At 55.5% G+C, this 21571-nt stretch overlaps 8 protein-coding genes across 8 annotated transcripts in view; 5 read left to right on the top strand and 3 right to left on the bottom strand.

Moving 5' to 3' along the window:
- Positions 1–165: 165 nt before the first annotated feature.
- On the top strand, positions 166–3013 carry SODALDRAFT_338554 (spermatogenesis-associated protein; the record flags this gene model as incomplete). The annotated part of the gene is made up of 4 exons (XM_028612786.1): positions 166–239; positions 291–407; positions 733–2378; positions 2436–3013. The coding sequence occupies 4 exons, from the start codon at positions 166–168 to the stop codon at positions 3011–3013; spliced, it is 2415 nt and encodes an 804-aa protein (XP_028468844.1).
- Positions 3014–3890: 877 nt separating this feature from the next.
- On the bottom strand, positions 3891–5797 carry SODALDRAFT_272952 (dynein light intermediate chain; the record flags this gene model as incomplete). The annotated part of the gene is made up of 4 exons (XM_028607868.1): positions 3891–4804; positions 4876–4969; positions 5049–5434; positions 5491–5797. The coding sequence occupies 4 exons, from the start codon at positions 5795–5797 to the stop codon at positions 3891–3893; spliced, it is 1701 nt and encodes a 566-aa protein (XP_028468843.1).
- A 474-nt stretch (positions 5798–6271) lies between these two features.
- On the top strand, positions 6272–8042 carry SODALDRAFT_291531 (hypothetical protein). Its single transcript, XM_028608666.1, has 2 exons — positions 6272–6535; positions 6627–8042. The coding sequence occupies exons 1-2, from the start codon at positions 6480–6482 to the stop codon at positions 7660–7662; spliced, it is 1092 nt and encodes a 363-aa protein (XP_028468842.1). The 5' UTR covers positions 6272–6479; the 3' UTR covers positions 7663–8042.
- On the bottom strand, positions 8004–9402 carry SODALDRAFT_357060 (WD repeat domain phosphoinositide-interacting protein; the record flags this gene model as incomplete). Its single annotated transcript, XM_028613965.1, has 3 exons — positions 8004–9079; positions 9180–9218; positions 9294–9402. 3 exons carry the CDS (start codon positions 9400–9402, stop codon positions 8004–8006), a joined length of 1224 nt encoding a protein of 407 aa, XP_028468841.1.
- A 1488-nt stretch (positions 9403–10890) lies between these two features.
- SODALDRAFT_110217 (putative septin AspA) lies at positions 10891–13133 on the top strand. Its single transcript, XM_028606544.1, has 7 exons — positions 10891–11045; positions 11254–11326; positions 11421–11537; positions 11613–11700; positions 11823–11960; positions 12026–12493; positions 12572–13133. Exons 1-7 carry the CDS (start codon positions 11031–11033, stop codon positions 12825–12827), a joined length of 1155 nt encoding a protein of 384 aa, XP_028468840.1. The 5' UTR covers positions 10891–11030; the 3' UTR covers positions 12828–13133.
- A 349-nt stretch (positions 13134–13482) lies between these two features.
- On the bottom strand, positions 13483–15260 carry SODALDRAFT_330751 (UPF0005-domain-containing protein). The gene is made up of 3 exons (XM_028611282.1): positions 14733–15260; positions 14452–14625; positions 13483–14360 (listed from the first exon to the last, which is right to left on the bottom strand). The coding sequence occupies exons 1-3, from the start codon at positions 14925–14927 to the stop codon at positions 13869–13871; spliced, it is 861 nt and encodes a 286-aa protein (XP_028468839.1). The 5' UTR covers positions 14928–15260; the 3' UTR covers positions 13483–13868.
- Positions 15261–16697: 1437 nt separating this feature from the next.
- SODALDRAFT_110165 (TLC domain-containing protein) lies at positions 16698–19000 on the top strand. Its single transcript, XM_028606543.1, has 4 exons — positions 16698–17118; positions 17364–17677; positions 17833–18123; positions 18198–19000. The coding sequence occupies exons 1-4, from the start codon at positions 16887–16889 to the stop codon at positions 18819–18821; spliced, it is 1461 nt and encodes a 486-aa protein (XP_028468838.1). The 5' UTR covers positions 16698–16886; the 3' UTR covers positions 18822–19000.
- A 1163-nt stretch (positions 19001–20163) lies between these two features.
- SODALDRAFT_273223 (glycoside hydrolase family 2 protein) overlaps positions 20164–21571 on the top strand; it is a gene marked incomplete at both ends in the record, with an annotated part of 2568 nt that continues 1160 nt past the window's right edge. Inside the window, 3 exons of the mRNA XM_028607886.1 lie at positions 20164–20750; positions 20845–21029; positions 21124–21530. Coding sequence (XP_028468837.1) covers positions 20164–20750; positions 20845–21029; positions 21124–21530 — 1179 coding nt within the window. The remainder of the gene's footprint in view (positions 20751–20844; positions 21030–21123; positions 21531–21571) is intronic.

The following is a 21571-nucleotide window of genomic DNA, read 5'->3' as shown; positions in this document are numbered from 1 at the left end:
TGCTTTTTTTTCCCCTTTCCTGTTTCCCGTCATTTTCTTGGCGGGGATCCCTCCTCTCTTTTCCACCTTCCCCGCCCCCGCCCGACCGCTCCTCGAAAAACAGCTTTGCTCCCCCGTCGTCATCCGTGATACCTTTGCCTCGTCGATGTTACCGACCCTATCATCATGGTTGCCCCGAAACTCATGCAGCAACCTGGCTTGACTGCTGCCGCTCTCGAATCATCCGCCCGCCAATTGAAGTCGTCCACTGCGCCCGCAAATCTGCAAAACCGCGCCTCCCAAAGCATCAGCCCCTATGTCCAGAGCCATGCCAACAGCCCTGTCGCTTGGCAGCTCCTCGACGACGAGACAATCGCCCTCGCGAAGAGGGAGAACAAGCTAATCTTTCTCAACATTGGCTTCAAAGCGTGCCACTGTAAGTTCGACACCTCTCGGTCCCCTTTTCTAGCACACAACCCACCTCTCTTCTGCTGCCCCGTCTGCTTGCTCGACTTCTTGTTCAGCAATGGCCGTTTCCTCTCCCGCTCCCTGATGCCGTCGACTCTTTCTTTCTCTCTCTCTCTCTTTCTTTTGCTCTGTGTAACAGCCAAGGGCGTCGGTCAGTGACAGGATTTACTTTCGTTGCCGCATTCCACCTCTCTCGGCTGCTGCTTCAATAATACCCTCCTCGTCTGGCGCGTCCTCGACGAACCCTTCTTGTCGACGAGGACCCAACCTGTCCCTGCTTCCCAGGGCATCTGCTGACGCACTCGCAGACTGCAGGCTAACCTCGATTGAGTCCTTCTCCCATCCGGAATGCGCCGCTCTCCTCAACCAAGATTTCGTGCCCGTTATCATCGACAGGGAGGAACGTCCCGACATTGATACCATATACATGAACTATGTCCAGGCCGTCAATGGCGCCGGAGGCTGGCCTTTGAACCTCTTCCTGACCCCCGAACTGGAGCCCGTATTTGGCGGCACCTACTGGCCCGGGCCCGGAGCCCGCCTCAAGACGGGCCCCGAAGAGGAGGAGGGCGTTGATTTCCTGACCATCCTCAAGAAGCTCACCAAGGTCTGGCAAGAGCAGGAGGCGCGTTGCCGCCAGGAGGCCAGGGAGGTTCTCGTCAAACTGCGCGAGTTTGCCGCCGAGGGCACCCTGGGCACCCGGAGTACGGTACAGATGAGCAAGATCGGCTTGAGCTCTTCATCCACCGCACCCGTCGCGTCGGCCGTCTTGACCGAGCACCTCCAACCAACCAAGTCGTCGGACGCCGATGTATCCAGCGAGCTGGACTTGGATCAGCTCGAGGAGGCCTATTCGCACATTGCCGGCACCTTTGACCCCATCTACGGAGGGTTCGGTCTCGCCCCCAAGTTCACTGTCCCGGCCAAGCTCTCCTTCTTGCTTCGTCTGCCGCATTATCTTTCTCCCGTCCAGGACGTCGTCGGCCCTACCGAATGCGCCCACGCCACCGAGATGGCCCTCTTCACCCTGCGCAAGATAAGCGACGGCGGCCTACGTGACCACGTCGGCGGCTGCGGCTTCTCCCGTTATTCCATCACCCCCGACTGGAGCATCCCCCACTTCGAGAAGCTGACCGTCGACAACGCCCTCCTCCTGGGACTGTATCTCGATGCCTGGCTCATCAGCAACGGGGACAAGGATGGTGCTTTCTACGACGTCCTCATCGAGCTAGCCGACTACTTCTCCAGCCCGCCCGTGCGCCTTCCCCATGGCGGCTTTGCCTCGAGCGAGGCCGCGGACTCGTACTATCGCCGCGGCGACAAGGAGATGAGAGAGGGGGCTTACAACCTGTGGACACGCAAGGAGTTTGACGCCGTCATTGGCAATGACCACGAGGCCAATATCGCCGCCACCTACTGGAACATCCGCGAGCACGGCAACGTCGAACCCGACCAGGACCCCAACGACGAATTCATGAACCAGAACATCCCGCGCGTGCTCAAGGAGAAGGGCGAAATCGGTCGCATGTTTGGCGTCAGCACCGAGGAAGTCGATCGCGTTATCAAGTCGGCCAAACGGAAACTGAAAGCCCACAGGGAGAAGGAGCGCGTCCGGCCCGAACTCGACGACAAGGTCATCGCCGGGTGGAACGGTCTCGTCATTGGTGCCCTCTCCCGGACAGCCGCCGCGCTTCGGACCATCGATCCGGAAAAGAGTGGGAACTACCTCGGAGCGGCTATCCAGGCAGCCGACTTTGTGCGCTCGCATCTCTGGGATCCTCAAGAGAAGGTGTTGTACAGGATCTATAGGGGGGTACGGGGACATACCAAGGCCTTTGCCGACGACCATGCCTATCTCATCGAGGGACTCATAGACCTCTACGAGGCGACGGGAGAAGAGAATTGTCTACTATTCGCCGACGAGCTCCAGCGTGCGTCTTTTCTCTCTCACTTCCCCGGTCCTTACTGACATTGCTATCTACCCCCAGAAACCCAGATCAACTTGTTCTACGACGATTTAACCCCGGTCTCAACGACGTCACCCAATACGTTGCCCGCCCGCTCATCTTGCGGCGCCTTCTACACTACCCCGGATCCCACCCCCCATGCTATTCTCCGCCTCAAAGACGGAATGGACACCTCCATCCCGGCTACCAACGCCATTGGCGTTTCCAACTTGTTCCGTCTCGGGGTCACGCTGGGCTCTGAGACGTACCCTGCGCTGGCCCGCGAGACCATCAACGCCTTCGAGGCCGAGGTCTTGCAGTACCCTTGGCTCTTCCCCGGCCTCCTCTCGGGCGTCGTCAGCGCTCGCCTAGGTGGCAAGATCTGGGCAATTGTCCGCGATCCGGCCGGCAACGACGGCGAAACCACCCACAAATTGCTTACCAAGCTATACGGTGAAGCTCGCGGCGGCCTCCGGAATATATTCATTATTAAGACCGAGAATGACCTCGTCGTGCAGCGAAACCCGCCTCTCGCCGACATAGTGAAGCAGGGCCCCGGGGCGTATATCTTCGACAATGGACACTTCCGACCTTGCACCAAGACGGATGTCGAGTATTAGACTATTTTCCTAAGGAAGAGGCGGAAGGGGGATGGGAGGGGGAAGGACCCAGGTTTTCATGATATGTTCAATGGGTTTAAATGCAGATGGGTTATTTATTTAGATGGTGGTCGAGGTGGTATCTCCCTTGGATGGGCAATGGATTATCTACATTGTTTATCTACACACGGCCTGGTTCTGGTCTTGGGTATTCGGATCTTGGGGACATATTGGGGATATAAACGGGCGTCTACGCTATAGGCGGCCAGCCAACCGGACCGTAAAACGAAATCCCAGCTGGATGTAATTCTTTTCCGGGACCCTGAGACCCAATATATACGAGATATGTATGTTCCTGGCTCTCTCGACTCCTTTCAGGATACTTCCTCTACGCCTCAGGTAAAAAAAAAAAATTCGTTTCTTTTTTCATTGGGAAAAGGGTATCTATTTCTACACAGCAGAAGTGGACGTGATAAAACGAGACCGTCTCGTCGGGAACAGCTCAGTCGAAGACGAGCCTCTGTGCCAGCCAGCGTTCGTCCCACCCGTCTCCTCCCGATTAAAGCAAGGTGATGTAATGGCTTCGTCCTCTGCCCGGTAGCCTGGTCTCCCTCGTCTCAATAGGAAATGCCAACTTGAGGCTGTTTGGCTTGCTGCAAGCCACTTTGCCAGTATCCAGACGTCCACGGTGTGAAAGCATGAGTGCTCATCAAGGGAACAAATAGTATTTACCCTCTTCTCACATCGCCCGCCCCCCTCGGCTTCCGCTTTTCTCATGCGCATCTCTGAAAACCGGCTGCCCCCTATCTATTCAAAACATGGAAAACAGAAGGCAAAAAGGAAAAGAAATGTAGGCAGGTAGCGGCGGCACATGGGAAAGACGGCCCCCGGTCATCGCTCAGGAAGCACTCGCCCGCGGGGTGCCGACACTGCCAGCAGCGCCACCAGCGCCGGCTGTCTTGCGGTTCATCAGACCGCTGAAAAAGGCCTGGAGGTTCTCCGTGTCGATGACGTCGCCGGACTCGGCGGCGCCGTCGCCCGCGCCCGCGCCCGCGCCGGGGGAGCCGGAAGCAGCCCGGTCAGGGATGGCGGCGGTGTAGGCCTGGCGGTCCTTGAGGCGCTGGACCATGTCGTCGGCGTCGACCTGGATGCCGCCCATGTTGAACTGCACGGGGCCGATGTGGTCGCTGACCTTGCCGTCCGAGGCGGTGGTGAGAGGGTGGCGGGCCGTGCCGTGGTCCAAGGCGGCTGAGGAGGAGGAAGAAGGAGGGGTGGCGGACCGGGCTCCTTTGGTGGGGTCCGATTTCTGCTCGGCCTTGACCTTGTAGGCGTCGAGGGCGGCGAGGCTGGAGGAGAGGAAGTCCTGGGCCTCGTCGGACTGGACCTCGAGGCGGGAGGCGGAGTCGGCGTCGTCGGCGCCCAGGGCGAGGGCTTCGGATGCGGTGGTGAGGTCGCGGATCCAGTCTTCGTAGGGGGCGATGGCGGAGGACCAGGTCTCGCCTTGGTACGAGCCGTCCGCCTTGGCCTTGGCGAGGACGTTGAGGCCCTCTGTCGTCATGGCGGGGTCGGTGAATTCGGATTGCAGGTCGCGCGACCAGCCGATGCTTGTGGCCTCGACGTCGAACCCGTCGCGGAGGACGCGGATCTTGCCCCAGGAGTCCCAGTTTGGCGGGACGAGGATCTTGTCGCGATCGATGACGTTGTGTTTAAGGGGTTGCCTCTTGAGGAGGGAGGTGACGCCCAAGCTGGAATGGACCAGGCTTGGTAGGGGTGAGGGTACGTTTGGTGTGGTGTAGATGAGGGATGCTCCGTCTATGCGAGATTGTGTCAGCCCAAGAGGACAGATGGATTCTAGATGCGATGTTCCGAGGTTTGTCACCTACGTCTGAGTAATGTCGTCCGCAAGTACTGCAGGACCTGATCGAAGTCGCCTTCTTTCCAACCTTGTGACTTTTCCAATAGTTCGATCTTCTCGGCCTAGAAATTGTTGAGTACATCATGTCCCTTGACGGGAGAGGGAGGGAGGGAGGGAGAGAGAGTAAAAGTCCGTACGTACCCTTTGGCAAACCACGCAAAGGGGCAAGCCCAGCGCTTCCTCCCACTCTCCTGGACCCAGGGGCAACGAGACGTCGTCCTCGCCCGTTGCTCCGGTCGCGGTGCCGTCGAGATTGACAGAGCTGCCGCCGCGCCCCCTGTCTCGCCAGCTGACCATGACTTCCTCCATGACGGCCTGGGATTCGCGACTAGTCTTTTCCAGCACATTGCGCATGAAGAGGATCCATTTCCGCAGTTGTCGCATCCAGAGATGGGGGGTGGACCAATCTAGCAGGATGACGAGGAGAGTATTCGGTATGGACTCGGGGGTGAGTAAGGGCTCGAGCAATGCGGGGAAGGCTTCGGAAGGGTTGGAGAGCATGTAGAGGGATATCCGGGCCAAGATGTCTGCCGATTGCCCGTCAGTATTCTAAGAAAGAAAAAGGGTGAGTGTCTATACAGACCTTCATGGTCGGCATCTAGTACGTCGTAGTAGGTATAACCGAGGGCAAAGCTGTTTGCGACGGGAGGTGCCCTGGAGCTCTGTCGATCGAGACTGCGTTTCTCGCTCCCGTTGGATAGGGATTCTAGGAAATCTCTCTGCGATTCGGAACTGCCGCCTAATACGATGATGTTCTTCTCCGGCAGACGTTTGCCGCTGGCGACTGAGTCGAGGAGGGAGCTCCAGAGATCCTTCCTCTCCCCATTGCGGCCGTCAGAGGCCCCCGATGCAGCTGTGTACGTGGAGGCCCGGTTCCCATTCGCAGTCATGGTCACGTCTGCCCACTGGCCTTCATGGGTGAAGGGCGACGCGGGGGGCAGGAAGCTATGTTGTCGTGGAGGCCGAGTGCGAGATTCGAACGCTCAGAGTATACGAATGGTTTCGAAGGGCGTTCGATGGGGAGAGCACGACGCGTCTAATCGTGTTTCTGTGATCCGGATCTGGCGTTGGAAGTCCACGACGACAGACGAGATATTGATAAGGTGGAACGGGGCGTAATTAACGACTTGTTGGCTGTGAGAGATGCTGAGTTGGTCTCCATCTCAGAACCCCCTTCAACGGTTCACGGACCAGGAGCTAGACAAATCGCTGGACTGGACCCCCCTGGTACAAAGGAGACGTGACCCTGGGTGTGTCTATCTTGTATCGGCCCGATGTTTTTCCAGTCCCACTTCATCTGCCGAAGCCGAAAGGGAGGAAATTGAACCCTTGCTGCCACCCGTGTTCACCTGAGACTGCTGTACCTACAAGGTACCTGGAGATACTCCGTATTCCCTGGTACGAAGCTAACTTGAGAGGTACGCACGGGGTATATGTCAGCGCTGGCGTCAGTCACAGCTGAAGCCGAAGGAAGCTGTGCTTCGATCATTCTCTCCGTCAGCCTTGCACCTTGAGCCTTTCCACCTTGCGCAAGAAGCTGCCTGTCACCTTCTGACCCCAACACAGAACGCGATGAACCAAATACGTGCAATACAAGCGCTAAACAAGAAGGAGATTGAAAATGGAATGTAAGTCAAAAGATTGCTTCTTATAACTCTTTTCTCTCTCCTAGCTTTCCGCACGAACAACAAGTTTGCTAACACAACCCCAATCCAAAAGCTCCCCCGAAGCCTCCTGGCACGTCGACTACCGCGACACCGCCTTCGTCTACTTCGGCGGCCTCCCCTACGAGCTAACCGAAGGCGACATCATCACCATCTTCTCCCAGTTCGGCGAGCCCGTGTGGCTCAAGCTCGCGCGCGACAAGGAGACGGGCAAGTCCAAGGGCTTCGGCTGGCTCAAGTACGAAGACCAGCGCAGCACCGACCTGGCCGTCGACAACCTCGGCGGCGCCACCATCGGCCGCCGCCTCGTCCGCGTCGACCACGCGCGCTACAAGTTCCGCGACGACGAGGACCCGGACGAGGGGAAGGTCGACTGGGCTACCATGACGAGGCGCGAGCGCGAGGCGGCCGGGCAGGGGCCCGACGAGACCGAAGAAGACGAGAGCGAGCGGGGGGGGGAGAGGCCCATGCTGCCCCAGGAGAGGGAGCTTGCACTGCTCGTCCGGGATCACGACGAGGATGATCCCATGAAGGCCTTCTTGGTCGAGGAGAAGAAGAAAGAGGTCGAAGAGGCCGTGGGGCGGTACGAGAAGGAGCAGAAGAGGAAGAGGAGGAAGGAGGAGGAAAAGGAGAAGCGTGAACGGCGGCATCGGTCGCATCGGTCAAGACGACATGATAGCGATGACGAGATGCGGGACGCCGATCGCGACGAAAGGCATAAGAGCCGGAGACTACGACGGGATGATACCAATACAGATTCGGACCGTGAGGACCGGTCCAACAGGCGCCGTGATTCGCGCGAGCGCGAAAGAGGCCTCGACCGGGAATCCAAGCGTGAGAGGAGAGATCGCGATCGGTCAAGAGAGCGGCGTGACAGGGACAAAGACAGAGACAAGGACAGAGGTGGGAAAAAGGATGTGGATGACGATCGAGAGGAGAGGAGGCGGGATTACCGGCGGCGACATGATCGAGACGCGGATAACGGCCTTCCCAGGCGACGACAGTATAAGGATGACGAAGTAGATGATCGTCGATACAGGAGGCCAAGTCGGAGTCGGAGTCGGTCAAGATCACCTCGACCGCGGAGATAAGGAGGCCAGCTGGTGTATTGCTGAGTTAATGAATCAAGATATCACGGAAGAAGAAGGGGCAAAAAGAGAAGAAAGAATAAGAAAAGAATAATCAAAGCTCATATTTCCCTATTCATGATGACGCTCTTATGCCAAGTCCCCAGTCCCAGTCCTGATCCTCCCATAGCCTCATAACCCTTGCCGTGGTTCCGTCGTAACGCCAACATAAAACAAACTGCCGAAAAGAAAAGGGAAAAGAAAAAGGGAAAAGAAAGAAAGGAAGCAAGGAAGAAAGAAAATAGTCAAACCGGTCCACCAGTATTGCTCAACACACCGGCACCACCCTCCTCAGTACTGTCGTCCTACCGAGTACTGCCCAAGCACCGTCTCCACCCCTCGCGCACGCATTCGCGCTTCCCGTCCACGCCGTCCCGGGTCTTGCGGATGACAAACTTCTCCCACTTGGGTTCGTGGCCGGCCCCCACCACGACCAAGGTGCTGTCGTCGATCCAGCCGATGACGCCCTGCTGGGGCCTCGACGCGGTTGAAGAGACGTCTGTCCGGGACTCAAACACGGCGCTGGCAAAGGAGTAGGTGTCGGAGAAGACCCGGGGCATGAAGGGCATCTTGCCCAGGAACCCCCACTTGCCTTTTCCGTCGTCCTTGCTCCCGTCAACAGAGGTCGAGTCCTGACGGCCCGGCGCGGGCATGTTGGCGAGGGTCCCCGTGCCTGGGATGGCGGTAGGTATCGAGCCCGCGGCCGTCGTCGAGGTCGTCGTCGTTGAAGACGGATCCGGTTTGTTAGGATGCGGCACGTCGAAAATGTGCAAAGTGGATTTGTCCGAGGTGCAGGCGAGCATGGTGCCGGAGGGGTTAAAGGCGAGGTGGAAGATGGTGGAAGGGTCGACGCCACGGCGTAGCTCGGCGAGGCGAGCGCGCGTCCTAGTGGACCAGATGCGGATGAGGGTGCCCTTGTAGCTGGCGGTGGCGAGGAGCTTGCCGTCACGGCTCATGTGGAGGGCGCGCAGCGGGGAGTTGTGAGCCGGGATGATGTTAACGGTCCTGGTGGCGCGGTCGACGAGCTGGACGTGGCCCGGGGTATTACCCAGCAGGGCAAGTAGGCGGTCGGACATGCAGCAGAGGCCGAGTAGATTCGGGGCCGTCTCGTAGTGGGAGACGAACTCGGGCCTTTTGCTGACGGTGTAGAGCCTGACACTGTCCTGGAGGACGACGACGATGTGGCGTTGACCCAAGAGATCGCCTTGTAGGACGCGACGGACGGGCTGGAGGAGGGTGATGTAGGTTCCCGGTTTGTCGCGCTGGTCGTCCCATAAGACGACCTTGTTCTGGGAGAAGTGAGAGTGAGTGGCGTTGCCCACGAGGGCAAGGTAGTTAGTCAGGCCCATCATTTCCACATGAGCTATGGGACCCTGAAAGTCTGTATAATGGGGGTGTTGTAAGCAAAAGGGTCGAGATGATTGGGAAATTGTGTGAGAGTAAAAGAGACGAGGGAGAGGGTGGAAATGGAAGACACCAACCCTTGATCGAACGGAGTGAACATGTCTCTGTCACGAATACTGGGATGAAACAGTTAGTAACAGGTATATCATCATCGACTATCACGAAAATCCATGAGAGAGACTTGTATTTACCGGCATAGCCCGAGTTGAGGCCCAGGGTGAAGTGTGATGCATTATTGTTGAACGAGACGGAGAGCACCTCATTCGGCACCAAGCCCTTTATTGAGGGCTGGGTATACATGTTGAAGTGCAGAAAATGATAGTATAAAAAAAGAAGCCCTCCGGACGGAAAGAATAATGGAAAGCTGACAAGAAACCGAATCTGGAGCAGGGGACTATGGCTGTGCGGTTGAGAGGAGACGGCCACAAGCCTTCAGTGTCGTCCTCAAGTCCAAGTGTTGACGGGGGCGGTGATGACGAGTTGCAGGTGGCTAGTCGTCCGTCATCCTCGGAAACTGTCCTCTTCCAAGCCTTTTTCGTGATAAAAGATGTTCAGATAATCTAGTATCAGTTAGTGATTGTCCGGTCTATCAAATATAATTGATGAGAAGTTGCTGCATCGTCTCTGGAACCGGGGGGTTATGATGCGCTGCCCATACAACATCGGTGGGGCAGCGAAGACGGCATTCAGGGGAGGTGGGTGAGGTGAAAGCCGAGAGCGGACAAAGTGATAGGAGATGACTAGTCACCTTGGAGAAGGGGAATCCTACCACCGGCCTCAAGGGTCAAAATTTAAGAGTTGCAATACTTCTTTTGGGTGTGCTGTCCAATATGCCTGATAAGGTACCTTGGAATAGTTGAGGGGGAGGGATCCAGAGGTCAAAAGTCAAGAGACGAGAGGTATAGGTTTGATTTCATCAGGGAAGCGAAACAGGTGTGAACGGGCTACTCCAAGGCTTCATCAAGGTACCTATGCATAATGCCGTGATTCGTTGTCACTTTTCCCATTGAGGAAGTAGGCACCTGGGCGGCGTACGGAGTTGACAATGGAAGCCAAGGTCCAGTCTAGAATAACTTACGCAAGCCATCATATAAGGTATTCTTCCAGGTATACAACGTATTGTACTTACACGTATACTCTATACTACCAGGCAGGTCTAGGGTAGGTAGCTTGGATCTCTTATCTAAATATATAACCGGCCCGACTATTTATCCGTTGCATAAGGTACCTTGCTTGTTTAGGTCTCGTGTGGTCTCGAAATTTAGATGAGAGAAACGGTCACTTTTACTGGACACAGGACAGGGGTCCGTCGAAGTACACAGTACATAGTATTGTAATTACTTTGTATGGTTGGACACGGATGCCCAACGTACGCATAAGGTACTTGGTATATCCAATACGTACACCGGCCGTACTAAAAACCCGGCAGGTGGTTGTTTCCACTTCCCCCAGAAAACCCCCTACGAGTTCCCCCCCCTATAGCGCCCCCTGAATTGGCCTGACACCGTCTCCCCTTACCACTAGGACGTTGCTGCTTGTCGGTGGTACAAAGCAAGCACACCCAGGGATTGGCCGGATACCTCCTGCCTGCAACATTTTATGTGAAATTGCATTTTCAACCTCCCCCCCCCAAGTACCTTCACCCATAGCCAAGCCCAAACAACATCTTTTCCCCCATCTCCTTTAGCCTTCTTCCCCCCTACGCCCCCATTTCGCTGTTGCAACGACCTTCTCTGTGGGATTCGGCAATTCTCATCCATTGACGCCAAACATCAACGTCAACGGTCCTTCTCCATCCGCCTGGTCGTCCTCGTCCCGACTTCAGACCTCTTCCTTCTTGCTTCCACCGCCCTATTCTGAGCTACGCGACCTCCTGAATTCTCCCTACCGCGCTATTCCCTAATACCACCCGACTCCAATCCGACACCATGTTCTCACCTGCCGTATGTCTAGCTATCCTCTCGTGCTCTTCTTTACACATGTAGTTGAGCAATTGTGCCCCATCTCAACATTCCCCCCTTTCGTGTCCCTTTCCTGCTTGGTCCTGCTACTTTATGCACCGTCCACCGTTTCGCCATTCACCGCATTCACCACACTCACCGCGCACGAACACGCCCGACGTGCTGACCTTGTTTGTGTCCTGCTTAGAAGATGATGCGCAAGAAGAAGAACGTCAAGAAGGGTATCCAGTTCTGTCTGATGGTCTGTGGAGCATCAGGAACTGGTAAGTCGCCCTTTATTTTGCTCCTCTCGCAAGTATCAGAAAAATACACGACATAACACCAGACCAGCTGACAACGCGTGCCCTTGCTTTTCAGGACGAACCACCTTTGTCAACACACTCTGTGGCAAGACCGTTCTTGCCCACAAGGACTCGGACGACCCTAATGATGCTCATGTCGAAGAAGGTGTCAAGATAAAGCCTATCACCGTCGGTGCGTCTACAACATGGCCAGAGCGAGAATTTCAGCCCCCGACTTTCAAGTACTAATTGCTTCATATCCCCATAGAACTTGAGCTGGATGAGGAGGGTACCCGTATCTCCCTGACCATCGTCGACACCCCGGGCTTCGGTGACCAGATTGACAACGAGGCCAGGTATGGGAATCTCTTCCAACGCCCAACACCACTGTTTCTCCTGATCTAGGACTTTAACTGGGCTTCTCTTTGCCTTCTCTCCGGCCACCATGCTAATCTTTTTTTCTTCTTTTTTTTCGCAGCTTTTCCGAAATCGTCGGCTATCTCGAGAGACAATATGACGATATTCTTGCCGAGGAGTCCCGTATCAAGCGTAACCCTCGCTTCAGGGACAACCGTGTTCACGCCCTTCTTTACTTTATCACCCCGACTGGTCACGGGTACGTTTGGAGTGTCGGTTCCATGGCTCTTGGTCTTTTCTCGCTGACCACTCTCCCCGTGATAGTCTCCGTGAGCTCGATATTGAGCTGATGAAGCGCCTTGCTCCTCGAGTCAACGTCATCCCCGTCATCGGCCGCGCCGACTCCCTGACCCCTGCCGAACTGGCTGAGTCCAAGAAGCTGGTAATGGAGGACATTGAGCACTACCGGATCCCCGTCTACAACTTCCCCTATGATATTGAGGAGGATGACGAGGACACCGTGGAGGAGAACGCCGAACTGAGAGGTCTTATGCCCTTTGCCATCGTCGGCTCTGAAGATATCGTCGAGATTGGCGGCCGCAATGTCCGCGCTCGCCAGTATCCTTGGGGCGTCGTCGAGGTCGACAATCCCCGGCACTCAGATTTCCTCGCCATCCGATCGGCCCTTCTCCACAGCCATCTGGCCGACCTCAAGGAAATCACTCACGACTTCCTCTACGAGAACTACCGTACCGAGAAGCTCAGCAAGTCGGTCGAGGGCGGCGCTGGAGTGTACGTCGCGCCCCTGGACCCTTGCGCCATACTTCGCCGTGATGACACAAACGCTAACCCCTTTTCTTTTTATTATAGGGACTCGTCGATGAACCCCGAAGACCTTGCCTCCCAATCTGTGCGGCTCAAGGAGGAACAGCTCCGTCGCGAGGAGGAGAAGCTGCGGGAGATCGAAGTCAAGGTTCAGCGCGAGATCAACGAGAAGCGACAGGAACTGTTGGCCCGCGAGTCGCAGCTCCGCGAGATCGAGGCCCGCATGCACCGGGAAGCCAGCGCCGCCGCTACCCCTGTGATCGACCGCCCAGAGGCGAACGGTGGGGACGTCCAAAACTAAATCTGGCTTCCCTCTGTGGTGCCGCGCTCCCCGGAACATCCTATTGCGCATCTCGTCTCCTCGAGACGCCGCGCCACGTTGGTTCTTTTTCTATGCTGGCGTTGGTTCCTGTTGCCGCTTCTTCCTGCGTCGGTGGCGAAAGGAAAGAAGAAGAAGACTATTCCCCCCCTTGCGTCTGCGATTCTTTGTCTTTTATTTAATTTCTTCGTGTTGATATGAAGATAATAGTCATTCTCCTACTTGAAAGCTAAAAAAAGGTCCACGACTGCAACGATCAAAAAAAGAGCTGCTGGTCTGCTTCACCGGCAGTGGTGTTTGTCTGATGGTGTGCCGCAATAAGGTGCACTATCCTGCCGGTGGACACGTTTTTCTTTTTCGCTTTTCATTTCCTCTCTCTAGAGGCAGAGGATGGGCAAACCACAAAACAGATATAAGGGAAAGAGGATCTGTTCTCACGGGCCAAGACATGTTAGAGCACATGGCTACCTTGTCAAGGTGTGACTGTAAAGTTGAGGGCTTCTCCTCCATAGTCTTCGCTCCTTTGCACGCTCTTCAGCCTGTATTCCCTTTTCGCATAGTAGACTTCTAATGTAGATAGTAACCTCAACTTCAATGCTTCATGTCACCACTACTAGTAGGTCTGGTCTGCAGATTGTTTGGTCGGGGTGGAAATGTCTCCATTTACGCTACCTACCCACCTACTTGGATATTAGAATACAAGTCGCAACTGAGTCCTGCAAACACTGCGAGCAGAGTAGAAAGATGGGAGAGGACACGAGAACAGACGACTGCCGTAGAGAAACCGAAAATCCAAAGAGCCTGAAGAACGCCTTCTGTCCGAGATTGCCAAGCTACGGTCTGTCAACCGCAGCATCGCTGGGCCTGAATTACCATTGTTAAACCTCCCTCCCCCGTTCTCCCGCATGAGAGGATCTCCATCCAACCACGTAAAACCTGTCTTCCTCATCTTGACGTTTGGTTTCTTAACCTCTTCTTTCACGCCACGCAGCAATTTTGCGTACTCGCGCACGGGCCGCTCGCTCAGTTGTTACTCTGGCTATTCAGGATGCGCAGGATGGCGAGGAAGAGGTTGACGATGTCGAGGTAGAGGCTGATGGCGGCGGCGATCTCCTCCTCGACGTGGTGCTTGCGCATGACGAGCTGGGTGTCGACGAGGATGTAGCCGCTGAAGATGAGGGCGGCGAGGCCGCCGTAGACGAGCTCGGTGGTGGAGCTGTAGGGGAAGAAGGCGGCCATGAAGCCGAAGAGGATGAGCCCCCAGAGGGCGCCGAAGAGGTAGGGCATCCAGGAGGTGAAGTCGTAGCGGGACTGGCAGGCGAAGGCGGTCAGGAAGACGAAGATGCCGGCGGTGAGGAGGACGGCGTTGAGGACGATGCCGGCGGAGTAGAAGGAGACGATGACGGAGATGGTGTAGGCTTCGAGGAGGGTGAAGCCGGCGAGGAAGAGGAGGTTGGTCGGGTAGGATTTGCGTTTCCAGTAGGTGAGGAGCATGAAGACTATGGCGCCGAGGAGCTGGAGGGGAAGGGGGAAAGAGTTGAATGTTAGCGGGCGGAAACGGAGAGAAGGGGGGGGGGGGGGGACAGAAGGGGTGGGTGCGGCTTACCGAAGCCCAGACGAGGCCTGGGTGAGACTGGATCCAGGTCTTGTAGGCTTGGTTGAAGAAGCTGAGGGAGGAGACGGCGCCGGTGGCGATGAGCTGAACGGTCAGGATGGCGTAGACTTTGCGGATGAACTGGTTCCGGATGTCGATGGTCGCTTCGGCGACGGAACCACCAAACTGGAAAGAAAGACGTGGGAGTTAGTTTTGCAACGAGATGTTTTGGCAAGAGCTGAGAGCGCAAGAAGAGAAGGGGAATGTGGCCTGCGCCGGATAACATAGCATACCTTGAAGTCATCGGGAATGTCGTCGCCGTCCTGGCTGGCGCGCGGAGCACCGCCGCCGAAGAGCCGAGCTTCGTCCTGGGCCGCCGAGCTGCTGCCGGCTTCCTGGTATGAGGGGGGCGCCTGGTCATACAGGCCATGTTCGTTCTCTTCCGGGTCCCGGGTGGGCGCGGGGGTGTACTTGGTGTTGGCCGCCATGGTATGGTTGCAGCTGGACGAAGTTGCGCGGGAAGCGAACTGGAAATGCTGCGAAGTGGGTGGGGTTTCTGTACTAGGGGAGAAAGCAAGAAGCAAGAGGTTGTGGTAGGTAGGAGGCGAGTGGTGATGGTGATGGCGATGGCGATGATGAGATGAGAACGACGAGTCTCGAATGGTCACGATTCGTCATGTGGGGAGGCAGCCAAGCCCCCAACGCTAATGCTGGAATGGGTCGAGCTGCGATAAGACCTTATCGAGATCACGTGACGATCCCAGATGTTGGTGTTGGAGCAAGAAGGCACGAGAAGCACAAAGGGGCAAGTCGTGTAAGGTATGGCAGTGGTAGTTAGACCCAAGTGTTTGATATTGGACCATTTTTACTTTGACTATTACTAGCAGTTAACTAAGGTAGCATGAATTTTAGGGAGTCGTCACTTGAAAAGTCACTAAAAGAGAACAAAATCAATATGCGGATATTTCTGATGCAGAGAGAGGGAGCTTCGAGAAAGAAGCGAAATCGAAGTCGAATGCTAAGCCTCGTATTAAGGTGATGATTGGCTGTGGCATTTCAGATCTGGGCTTTGGGCCGAGGGAGTAATTACCCCGTGCGCACCACAACGTAGCGTGCCCTGTTAAATCACTTTTCCAACGCAATATCGCTGTCTCTGCAACGGATCAGCAGAAATCCATCCTTGGTGGGAGAAACAGACTCGTCGGTGAAGTGGGCAGTACGTTGCGTACATACAACGTACCCCTTATGTATGATATATAAAGTGCCATGGTATGGATACAGTATCTGCAAGTCGTAGCTGCATGACCCCCGCTTAGCCAGTGCCTTAAGGCACCTGTAATTAGCCAGTAACATCGTGATAGGCTAACCCGAGTGATTGGACCTCACATTTTCGGTACAAGGGACGACATTCTGAAGAGAGACATGGCAGAAGGCGCCACCCCTCTTTGACCCTCCCTCTCACCGCCTGCCGGTGCGTTTCGGAATCGCCCATCAAAATGTTCTGCAAAGGTATATTTCCATAAAAGTACGTACACTGTCGATGATATTGGTACAGCTACCTGAGCTTCGGGGAAATATGTGGGTAGTGGAGCCAATATAGATGGTCTACGAAGTAATAATGCCACTTATGTCGAGTGTTCCTGGCTGCAGGGTCAGAGTGGAGCCTGCCCCTATCTCAACCGTCCATTAGAACACGCTGTACGTTGTACGTTGAATTAATTCGGGACTGGTAATTCGAGGTACGGTACCTTGAACTGTGCTACCCAGGGTAACTCAATGGGCCGGGGCAGCTACTTTGTGTCCGCATGTCCCCTGAGAGGACCTGAGAGGATCGTCGATGGGTCTTTCCTTTCAACGCTTTGGTCCTTGGATGTTGCTCCGTCTCCCCAACCACTATATTCCCATACTCACTTATTTACAGGACGTGACTGCCAAGTCCAATGCTTGTTCAGTTGAGAGTCTCATCCCTCAAAGTGCAGAGGGCACCATCACGAAACGGCTCTTTGTTCTGGCCATTTATCGCGTCCTAATTATATCAACTACGTTTACGTTGTACTCCCTAACCTAGAAAAAGTACAGGCCATTTTTTTTTTTTCTTTTTTTCTCTCCATCTTCTTCCTTGCTTCTTTTTCCTTTTGTTCTCTTTTTGTTCCTCAACGGTTGCATCCACCATCTACATCCTCCTACCTCCCCTCCATCTCCCCCGGCCTTCCTCCTGTCTCTCCTCTAAACCTACGGCCGGGTTCCTTTTCTTCCTCTCCCGTCGTCTCGATCGAAATCGAAGACTTTTCGCCGAATCGCCACTCAATTTGTTCTTCCTAGAACGACACTAACCCCCTTGAGCCCCCCTTTTTTCCTTTTTCCTCATCCGCTCCTCCTGAGCGCTCAAACTCTGCCACTCTTCCTCAGCCGCGCCGATTGCCGACTCAAACGACTACACAGAGATCATGACGGCCCCCAAAAGCTACGATGCGAAGCCAAGCTTGCAGACACCGCCGGTTCGCAGCCCAGGCGCACCCAACAAGGCCACCAGCCACGGCCAGAAGCCGAAGAACATGAACGGGCCGCTCTATATGCAGAACGCTGGCAACAGCAATGTCGTCCTCGTGCGACGCGTCCGGAGGAAAGACGCCAGCACCTGGAAGCTCTTCACGCAATGGATGGTCGAAAACCAGATTGGTATGTTCTTCAACCGCCACTTCGTTCCGTTCCCGTGTCTTTCATACGGGTTTCACTATTTCCTCGTGGGGTGGGAGGGCCGAGGAAAGGAGATGAATACCCGAGACCTTTGCATTTTGACCCTTTTGCTCTTGACCACTTGGCCAATGCAAAGCAATTGCATGCCCTCTATCCGGAAAGAAAGAAAAAAAAAACCCCCAACATAGGACTAGAAACTGGCATTGACACGGTTCTCCCATCTCTAGGCCTCTCGTTCAATCTGCTCGCCCTCCTCTTCCTCGCCCATTACTTCATCCCGAAAGCCCAACCGCACACTACCAAGTTCTTCACCCTCTCCTACTACAATGCGGCCTCGGGCAAATACGGCAAAGGCATCGACGACGCCTACATGATCCCTTTCTTCGTCGTACTCTTCACCGGCGTGCGCGCTGCCGTGATGGAATACATCCTGGCCCCCATCGCAAAGACCATGGGCGTCCGCAAAACGAAGCAGCTCACCCGCTTCAGCGAGCAGTCCTGGTTGCTCGTCTACTATTCGGTCTTCTGGACCATGGGCGTTGTACGTGTCTCGTGTTTTTCCCGTGTTTTTCCCCGGCGGATCCTCGTCCTCCCCTTGTCCCTGAAGAACCGTTTGCAGCGGCCGACCCGGGCCCAAATGCTAGGCAAGGCTAGACAAGGCTAGGCAAGGCTAGGCTAACGTTGGGGTTTGCGCAGTACATTTACTACAAGTCGCCTTATTACTTCCTGAACCTAGAGGAGCTTTGGACCGGTTGGCCGGAAAGAGAACTCGGCGGCCTCAACAAGTTTTATATCCTCGCCCAGTGGGCCTTCTGGCTCCAGCAGATCTTCGTCATCAACATCGAGGACCGCCGCAAGGACCACATTCAGATGGTGACCCATCACTTCATCACCTGCGGTCTACTGTACTCCTGCTACGCCTATCACCACACGCGCGTCGGCAATGTCATTCTCGTGTTGATGGACATTGGCGACGTCATTCTTGCTGTATGTGGTAGAGCCGACGCGACGCCTCTCTCTCTCTCTCTCTCTCTCCTCTTCACATGCTAACTCGTGTCCAGATTGCCAAGTGCCTCAAGTACACGGGATTCACTACCATCTGCGACGTCATGTTCGGCGTCTTCATGGTCTCCTGGATCTTCGCCCGCCATATCCTCTACCCCATGGTGTGCTGGTCCATCTATGCTCACATCCCACGCGTCATTGGCTCCGGATGCTTCGAGGGCCCGCCTGGCAAGTCCGTCGGCCCTACACCGACACCCGAGGGCTATCGGTACCTCATCGAACCCTTCTTCGACATGAAGGGCCGTATTTGCTTCAACCCGACCCTCCAGTGGGCCTTTTTGGCGCCGCTGCTGATGCTGCTATGCCTCACCTTCGTCTGGTTCACGCGCATCGTCCAGGTTGCCGTCAAGGTCGTTCGAGGCGACGGGGCCGAGGACAACCGGAGCGACGACGAAGACGACGAGGAGGAGGAGGAGGAAGGGGGGGAGGGAGAGGAGTACGTCTACGAAGAGGCCCAGCCGCTCGAGGCGGAGGTGGGCGTGGAGGATCTCGACCTGAAGAATTGGGAGCGTCGCACCGGGCACAAGCGGCCGGCGACGGCCACGGGCGTCAGCTTGCCGGGCCACAGTGATCGGAAGGAGCTCCTCGGCCGGATCGGGTGCGAAAAGCAGGTGGAGTAGAAGATGATATTTTGAACGCCCGGTTTGCCAGCGAAGAGCTCAAAAGTGTGTTTTGAGAGGGTCTCGAACTTGCGCGGATTTCCATACCCACGATCCCGATCCCGATCCCGATTCCCCGACTTTTCCATGCACCATTACCAATTTTTAATTTTTTTAAATCATTGGAGGCGAACGGCATATATACCAAAGAGTTGGCGACGGTTGGCGGGCTGGAACGAAACGACGAATAGAAGATGCTTGCCTTTGAGGCGTATCAAGAGAGTTTTTGCTTTTGCGTAGCCTCTGGAGGAGACTACACATTATAATGATGATATTTTGTGTTTCGTTGCAGTTTCCAAGAACCAAAACCTGGGTGTCATGGCATTTTGCGATTTGTTTGTACGTCTGCGTCGTCTTGCATTCATTCAGATGTACACACGCATGATCCAATTTTTTTTTATTAATTTCTTCTTCTTCTTTTCCAGCCGGGCTCCCGGGACAGATTTGTATTTGCGCGATTGCCAATGCATCGCAGAGCGATATCTACCACAGGTCTTTTGGATACCATATCTTACAGATACTAAAATCATCTTCCGGTCCCATCCGGGGCGGGAAAAACACATAAACATCGTCCACCTGGGTACACAGCATATCCTACTTGCTCCAAGTTGCAGGTAGGTGAGAACTGTGTAACTGGAAAAGAGTGTGGGTGTTCTGCCGGGGCGATGGGGGCCGGATAAGTGTTCTTCCCCCGGGGCCGGGACTACCAGGTACGGAGGAATGAATACTAGGTACACGAATACCCGGAACGAGTTCGGCCGCCGGCGTCCGGAGGGATGTCCCGATGTCCCCTCTACAGCACCAACTCCTCTCGTTGTGAGGGTGTTTCGGAGAGTAGCATATACCTCAGTACCTTAGCACACAGACAAGAAAGTGACCTCCCGGACTAGACTACCTTGTATAACGAAGTAGCCTTGAAATGGTCACCTGACGGGGGTTGGGTCACGGGTGTCACGGGCAGAGGTGAAGCTGTGGGAGAGAGAATGAGAGAGACTGGTTCAGATACTACAAGTACAAGTAAGCATTGAGTCAAGTCACACGCCTCTCTCTCGTATCATGTCCATGTGCAGAGTAGCCACATTATAGCCACAGCACCGCTATTTTCGATACCTTTCCCTTCGTGTCTTTCTTCTTCTCTTCTCCATCTCGTCATCCTCACAGGGCCGAGTTGCTGGTCATACTCAGTAGAAGATCAGAGGAAGCCAAGTTGGTGGTAATCCTATCACTAATTCTATCACTCACTTCAGGACTTCAGACCCATCCATAGGTACAGATACCACTTCTCTCAGTACATACCACCACGATGAGACTGCTCTTCATCCCGCTTCTGGTCTCCTTCACCTTCCTCGCGGCACATGCAACGAGTGCAGAGACGAGTCAGACGACCCAAACCGAGCAAAGCAGAAACCCCGGCCCGGTCCCCTACCGGGTGCAGAAACCACCCCTGGACACGCCATGGACCTACACGGTCGGCACCAACCCCTGGCCGCAACACCCGCGCCCCCAGCTCCGCCGCGACGACGCCTGGCAGAACCTCAACGGAATCTGGACCTACCAGCCCGCCGCTTCCGCTTCCGCTTCCGCTGCCCCGGCGACCCCCCCGGCGACCCCCCCGGCGGGCGAGCTCGAGCGGGAGGTGCTGGTCCCTTCCTGCATCGAGAGCGGGCTGTCGGGGATCCAGGCGCGGAACGTCACGCGCATGTGGTTCGCGAGGAAGTTTTCCGTCCCCGCGAGCTGGGAGGGGAGGTCCGTGGTCGTCCACTTCGACGCGGTGGATTACGAGGCCACTGTCTTTGTGAATGGCGGCGAGGTCGGGTCTCACGTCGGGGGGTACGATCGCTTCACTGTCGACGTTACGCGGAGTGTCGAGTTTGGGGGGGAGAATGACCTGTAAGGGGACCAGACCTCTTTGTGACACGCATGCCCAGAGAGAGAGAGAGAGAGAGAGAGAGAGAGAGAGAGGACTAACGATGCATTTTGGTAGGCTGGTGTTTGTCCACGATCCTACGGACATGCCCCCCTACGTCAACCCGGTTGGGAAGCAGAAAAGCACGCCTTCACACATCTGGTACACGCCCTGTTCGGGCATTTGGCAGACGGTATGGATGGAGAGCGTGCCGTCGAACCACATTACTCGACTCGACATCTCTGGGGACATGAACGGGACAGGTAAGAAGTCCTTTGGGGGCAATATATATACATATTACTTATTTATTTATTTATTTGTTTATTTATTTATGTACTAACAACAGCATCACAACAGTCACAATGACAGCCCATGGCTCAACGAACCAATCCACACCGGTGGAAGTCTCGGTCCTGGGCCCCAACGGCGGCGTGTTGGCCACGGCATCCTCCCTCTCGGACGGCCCATTCTCCTTCGCCGTCCCTTCGCCCATCCTCTGGTCGCCTTCCTCACCGGCGCTGTACTCGGTTCGAGTGAAAATGGGCGACGACGAGGTGTCGAGCTACACCGGGTTCCGCAGCATCTCGATGGGCGTCGTTGAGGGGGTCAAGCGGCCGATGCTGAACGGCGAGTTTGTCTTCCTCCTCGGCACGTTGGACCAAGGGTACTGGCCTGACGGGATTTACACGCCTCCGAGCCACGAGGCCATGCGGTATGATTTGCAGGTGCTCAAGGAGCTGGGGTTCAATATGCTCCGCAAGCATGTAAGTGGAAGCTTGGGAGGGCTATGGGGGGCTATGGGGGG

Source organism: Sodiomyces alkalinus, assembly GCF_003711515.1.
Source record: "Sodiomyces alkalinus F11 unplaced genomic scaffold SODALscaffold_2, whole genome shotgun sequence".
NCBI classification, from domain to species: domain Eukaryota; kingdom Fungi; phylum Ascomycota; class Sordariomycetes; order Glomerellales; family Plectosphaerellaceae; genus Sodiomyces; species Sodiomyces alkalinus.
Note: the sequence above shows the minus strand (reverse complement) of the source record. Positions and strands in the feature narration are given on the sequence as shown.